This window comes from Silene latifolia, chromosome 5 (genome assembly GCF_048544455.1).
Source record: "Silene latifolia isolate original U9 population chromosome 5, ASM4854445v1, whole genome shotgun sequence".
NCBI classification, from domain to species: Eukaryota; Viridiplantae; Streptophyta; class Magnoliopsida; order Caryophyllales; family Caryophyllaceae; genus Silene; species Silene latifolia.
In genome coordinates, this window is record NC_133530.1 from 6,488,393 (window position 1) to 6,495,463 (window position 7,071).

Sequence of the window (7,071 nt, forward strand, 5' to 3'; positions counted from 1 at the left end):
GGATGTGACATGTGTCATCAATTTTTTTTTAAAAAGAAATTCTCTCATAAATATTAGTATATAAAATATGTTTCCCATGTGAATGTATATGATTATAAGAGGCTAACTTAAACTTATATTCTCAACAAAAATAAAATTAAACTTAGTCAAAGCCAAAGTTACATATTCGGATGATACAAAGAATTATACTCTATGTATACATACATATTCAAAGTAGAAAAGAAAATTAATGATCATTACACAAACTCTTGAGCACATATTCGACCCTTTATTCTCACAATGTTTAACATTAATTAATATAATTGGAAAAAATGAATGTGGTAGAGTGGTAGTCCCAAGACAATATAGAGAGTGAATTTCTTGCATATACATACTCCGTACCATGAATTTGTATATACATAAAAGTTTATTTCATATGTATTTCCAAGATACATACCACACACTCTTCTGATCTATCTAATTGCTTGCTACTAAGTATTATGTACACACCCTATAAATATAAGAGTTTTCCATCCCCTCACAACAAATTGACTTAACATGGAATAGTACTTTACATTTCTACAATTTGTTCTTGCTATAATTCTAATAAGGACAATCTGGGAAAAAAAAAGGTGAGAATAAAAAATGTAACTACGTAAGCTTTTCATTTGTTACATTTACATGTAAATTATGGAGTATGATATAATAACTTGATTTGCAGTTCCGACTTGCTTGCCAAACTCGAAAATATGCTCAAACTAAAAATTCAAACCGGTGAAGGTTGCTACAAGGTGAAAATTCAAGTACCCATATGATACGATGTTGAAGCGGTAAGTATATATAATATGAGTATGGAGTACTCTGTAATGGATAACCCTGATTCTTTTGTTCACAAATCCTTATATGAACCACGAAATTGATTCTCCTACTGCCAAAAGTTGTGCAATAATTATCTACTCAAATATTATGACATCAGTGATTAGACAAATTGCTCCTACTTCATTCAACGGTTGATAGGATTTGTTACTCTAAATCAGAAATGCAACTTACGAGTTTTTTCTTTATTCTTTCCTTTGCAGCTACTACTTACAACAATACTATGAGAACATCAAAAGACATTGCACCAGTACAATTTCTTATTCATCATCGAAAGACATCGCACCCGTACAAGTTGCAAATAAAGTGTATTATAGATCGCAAATGGTAACCTTTCTTAATTGCCGAGTGGTGATCGTCGTCAAGATAGTACAAATCGGAGCACTAAGAAATTATTTAATTGTTGGATCTTGCAGAAAAGATAATTGATGTAGTAGAGCGTGAAGTGATAGATAACGGTGGAAGATCTACTACCGCAAGTCCGCAACGATGGGTGTAAGAGAGAGATCTAGGACGAGAATCATAACGATATGGATATGGAGGTGATTGTAAAGAAATCGAGATGGGTAAGAACTGGGGAAGGCCGAAAGGGGAAATGAGTACCTTCAAATCCTAGGAATTATGCATGATGGGATTTGCTCATATCGCAACTTCACGAGAATAGGATACAGAGTATTTTGTAATGGGTTTCCCATTAGTACAGGGTTTATATGTTTAGGAAATGTAGATGGTTTTGATACACACATAAACAACATATATGTTTACTCTTTGACTTCATAAAATTTAATTACAAAGAAAGAAAGTTATATCCAATGTGTTTTAGGAATAAATAGTCATTATAAAAGCCTTAAAGAGAGATGCTAAAATTGGATGAGAATAAATAGTACACCCTCAATTTCATTTGATTTTGTACAGAGATATGCTAAATCCCATCCAACATTTGTGGAGTATATATGTGAGTTACATTTTAACCAAATGATTTGATTATATCCATTATGAAATATACATAACATATATTTTAATCAAATGTATAAAATCGAATAGATAAGTGAGCAACTTAACATCACTTTCTAATTAGTTAGTTGAATCAATAATGGAAATAAATAAAAAAGGCATACTAAAAAGTGATATGGAATTAACAAAAGAAACAAGTGTACCACTCTCTCCTTTATAATGAATATACTTTATAGTTGTATGTTTTGTTTTTGTGTGTCAATTAATGATTTATAAATTATGTTATGGGTTAATTATGTTCAACTCTTACTTTTCCAAAATCTCAAATTTTTTTCTGTAAGAGTAACTAAATATCTCCCATCTTTATTTCAAACATTCACTTTTATCCCAAATTCAAAATTCGTTTATGAATATTGCTAAAAAAGGAGGTTTATTTTTTGAAAAATTGGCTTTTAACACAAGGGAAATATCTTTTATAATTAATACATGAGAAAAATATCTATTAATTTGACAAAAAGACATTTCATTGAATATAATATGATGTTTTTATAAAAAGGTAAGAGTTATGAGTCAACATATTTAATAGAGAATAAAAGATAAGAGTATTCACCCAACAACATCACATTTTATTATTAGAATACGAAAGTATTAAAACCGGCCGTGCGAAGCACGGGATGCTCCCTAGTATGTAATGTTTTTGAGTTTTATTGTAATTTTTTAGAGCTTAATGTTTAAGTGAATAAACTCGGAAACTTCATAGTGAAACTCAGAAACTTTAAAACAAAACTCAAAAACTTTATTATAATGCTCAGAAACTATAGAATTGGAGGTAGTACATCAGATGTATAATCCTCTTATTGGTATATAATATGCTAGTTACCGAATACCTTTACTCAAATCTGCTAATTTAATATTCAAACCTACTACTAAAATAAATTAACCGTATTGTGATAACGTTATCCACTATTATAAACCTACTTCAGCCGTTTGCCAAACATAGTCTATATCCATATTTATAATTCTATAGTCATTCAACAAATTTTCATCTATTTGTATTCACATCTATTAAATATTTTCTTCGTCTATTCATATCAATATCCATATCCACATACCACAAGGTGAAATGGATATGCTCCGGATATTTTATTCCTCGATAATTCCGGTTTTAAAATTAGTAAATCGTTAATTTGAATGAAGTTAAAACTTATAATTTTTTAGCTTAATGTTTAAGTAAACGAACTCAGAAACTTTATAATAAAGCTCATAAAATCTTAAAAAACAAAACCCGAAAACTTTCTTATAAAACTCAAAAACTACACAACTAGTTATATCTTAATACCTCAGATGTATAATATACTTACTAGTGTGAGTATGAATAGATGAGGATTTGTTGAATGGATATAGATTCATGTAGTCAACCCACTAGCTTTGTTCTTTCAGGTTTAATTTGAGCTCATTTCACTTCAGCTTAATTGTAGAGTAGTTTAGTTCAGTTCAACTCATTTCTTCACAAATTAACTTTTACTTTAGCTATATTAAGTTCAACTCTGCTCCATTCAGTTCAATTCAGGGGCGGAACCAGGCGGAGGCTTCTTGGGCTGTAGCTAGACCTGGCAAAATCAACCCGACCCGATTGACCCGACCCGAAAAGGTTGACCCGAGACCCGAAATCGACCCGAACTGCCGCACCCGAATGACACCCGAAGTCCGAATTGACCCGACCCGACCCGAAAATGACCCGAGCTTTCATGGACCGTAATGCAGACCGACCAAATGCCCGGGCCGAAACCACTCAACCCGAAAATGACCCGATAAAATATAACCCTAATTGACCCCAAAAGTCTTGAAATGCCTTTTTCTCTCTTAATTATTGACCGAAAATGACGACCCAAAATAACCCGACCCTTGACCGAAATAGACCCGACAAACAAACCGAAACAGGACCTTTAATCCGAAATGACCCGCCCCGACCCGAGCTAACCCGAAAATTTGAGAAACCTGAAATGGCCCGACCCGAAATGGCCTGACCCGAACCCGACCCGTTAACCCGATTTGCCAGGTCTAGTAGCCCGAGATCAAATGTAAAAACCGATTAAGTGAACTAGAATAACATGACTGAACTCCAGCTTAGATGGCTTGTATTTTGCCTACCAAACGAAATTCCAGGGTTCGACTCCCACTTGGGACAATTTTTTCACTTTGATATTTATTGTCAGGAAGATCACTAGAGCAGTACCTTATTTCTCGCCTAATACGGAGTATGCAACTTCATGTTACCCAACGTTCAATTTTATTGGACAATCTATTATAGATAATTTTTGGGATATTCTGACCCCTTAATTTTTTTGGTTTGTAAGGTCTATCCCTCGTTTTCCACAAAAAAATTCGACCGTCAATAATTCTTGGTTACGAGTTCAGAAAACAGTAATTTTTTTTCAAACCAATTATCTCGTCAAGGTCTTAAACTTGGAAAAAAATTCACCGCTTTTTAAACTTGTAGCCGGTAATTATGGTTGATCAAACTTTTTTAACGAATAAACTTTGACCGACTATAATTCCCGACTATGAGTAGAGACAACGGTAAATTCTTTTTCAAACTGAAGACCTCTTAAAGATGGTCCATTTGAAAAAAAAAGTCTCGTATTCTGAACTTCTAGAGCTGTTGACGGTCAAAGTTTTTTTTTTTCTTTTTTTTTTTTTTTGCAAGAAATGAATATTACATCTTAGAAAATGAAAAAGTTGAGGGTACTACCGAAATAAAAGTAATTTTGTAGAGCACCATTCTTTTTGTTAATCTTTACTATTGATTTGTCTTATCATTCTAGTTTTTTTTCAATTGATCATACGTTATTAATTAAAAATTTAAAATAATAAACATCCGCCTCGTTAGAAAGGTATGTAGCGGGTTGAATTTTTTTTTACCCAATCCGGTTTAGTTGTCTATCAATCTAGCCCTAGATACTTTTCAATCCTGGTTCCGCCCCTGGTTCAATTTAGCTGATTTCAGCTCCTTGCACTCGAAAGAACATGGCCTATAATCCTATATCCTCATCATCATCAATCGTAAACGTAATAAACTAATAGCGCTACAAAACAATCTATTTGCATATTAAATTTTATTTCGACATCGATACAATTATACTGAAAAAATTATTTCATCAAAACCCTAGTACCAAATGTTTGATCTCAGAGATTTTGAATCTTGCTCCAAACTTTCATTGGTTTTCAATTTCGTTTATTTCACGTAATTTGAATAAATGGCGTACAGATTAGTTGTTTCTGCTGTAGTCTTTATTTTGTCACATATACTAGTTTTCCACTTGGCAAAAAATAAAACAAAATGTCTTCTATTTTAATTTTCTTTTGTACAAATAAAACAACCAACCAAAATTAATTCAAGTGTTTTACTACTACCATGATGAATGGCTGAATGCTCGTCTTATAACTTTAATTTGTATAGAATTAGGAAAATGTAATAACCACGTTGTTAAAAGACGCCCTTTTCTAACCAAATTTGGAAACAAAATCTTAAGAAAATTTATAAACTAAACTCAAAACAAATAAATTAAATAATTAAAACTACAGAAAAATTACCGAATTTAATTTCAGATTTCAATACTTGACAGTCAAGTTAATTACTCCGTAACACTTAGACAGTTGTTTCCTAATCAACTTACCCTTGCCATTACAATTATATATACGGTTTTTCTAACGTATACCCTAATACCACCAACATTGTTATTTGTTAAATCATTACCATTACAATACAAATTTCTTGCATTAGTTTAATATTAATATAATATAATTCTCTTGAATTCCTTCACAAATTTCATTTCGTATATTGATAACAGTAGAAGATTCTATGTTGGAAGAAATAGATACAATGAAATATTACTTAAGCAAGGAAGAATTTCAAGATACAATGCTTCATCTTGAGGATCACAAATCCAAGTATATTAATAATAACGGATTTAATTTCGGAAAAACGGTTGAATTTGTGACAATTAAGAGAAGGGTTTCTAATTATAGTAGTAAAGAAAACCCTAATCCTGGTAAAAAGAAGCAGCTTGCATTGGAAGCTATTGAGAAGTATTATGATCATCGTGGTTTGAAAAGAAAACTCGGGTTTGCTGGACTTGGTATTGATGAGGATCGTCGACAGTGTCCGAGAAAAAAGATTGCGATTGAGGATACGTATAATTTGAATTTACTTGCAGATGCTTGCTGTTCTATAGAAAAAATGGCGAAAGTAAAATCAAGAAAATCTTTAAGAAAAGCTGTGAAAATGAAGAAGAGTGGCAACAATGGCAAGAGGAAGAAAGGTAAAGATACGAGAGACTATGATTTAACGAAAGTTGATTATAAACTGCCACCGGAGTACCTTGAGAAAATAAAGAAGTTGAATAATGGTAGGAATGAACAGCTGATTGCGCAGAAGCAATTGACGGCTTCAGATATTAATCCGAATTTGGGCAGATTATTACTAAATCAAAAGAATATAATTACGGAGGAATTCTTGAGAGACGACGAAGAAAAGAAGATAAGGAGAAAGGATAATAATAAATATATAAAAGCAAAACTGCTCGAGCCCATGGGTCGTATTCAGGATATCCATGTGACGAATTGGGATATGGTTCGTAATTCATACTATGTCCTGTTGAATACATGGAAGGATTTGGTTGCTAGTAATGGGTTTGGTAAAAATGATGTGGTTCAAGTTTGGACTTTTCGATTTGATGGCGAAGTGTCTGATCAACTCGGAGTCGCTGTTGTTCGCATATTTACTGCCCCTAGGGAGATAGATGAAACATCTCAACCAAAATCTTAAGATGATGGTTGATGTCCAACTATTATATTTATTCCTATTACGTCCCTTCACTCGAGTGCTCATTGGGCTCGAAGAGATGTGTTAAATTTCCACTTCCTGAGTTATTTGAGCCTGTCAGGATTTGAACACGTGACCTCTTGGTCACACTGACTCTGATACCATGATAGATGAACTATCTCAACCAAAGGATGGTTGAGGCCAAACTATTATATTTATTCCTATTAGGTAATGGTACCGGTTGTTTGTGCTCGTCTTAGCAGGTCATTTACCCTTCGTCTGCTCGGGGATTAATGTTATATAGTTCTTGTTATTAATTGAGATTATATGTAATGTAAGTCGTCTCCGAAATTTTGAAGCCCTGGTGAGAAATTTCAAAATGGTTCTCAAGTAATTAACTAATGCAAAATTTTATTTACATTGTCTCCTTTTTCTAA

The 7,071-nt window shown here is 32.7% G+C and overlaps 1 protein-coding gene across 1 annotated transcript; it reads left to right on the forward strand.

Annotated features, from left to right (window-relative positions):
* The first annotated feature begins 5,692 nt into the window (after positions 1-5,692).
* On the forward strand, positions 5,693-6,637 carry LOC141654734 (putative B3 domain-containing protein At5g35780). Its single transcript, XM_074461851.1, has one exon. It carries the CDS (start codon positions 5,693-5,695, stop codon positions 6,635-6,637), a length of 945 nt encoding a protein of 314 aa, XP_074317952.1.
* The last annotated feature ends 434 nt before the right edge of the window (positions 6,638-7,071 follow it).

What these genes read in the sequence shown, in the direction of transcription:
- LOC141654734 (XM_074461851.1), top strand. Translation starts at nt 5,693, where the DNA reads ATGAAATATTACTTAAGCAAGGAAGAATTTCAAGATACAATGCTTCAT.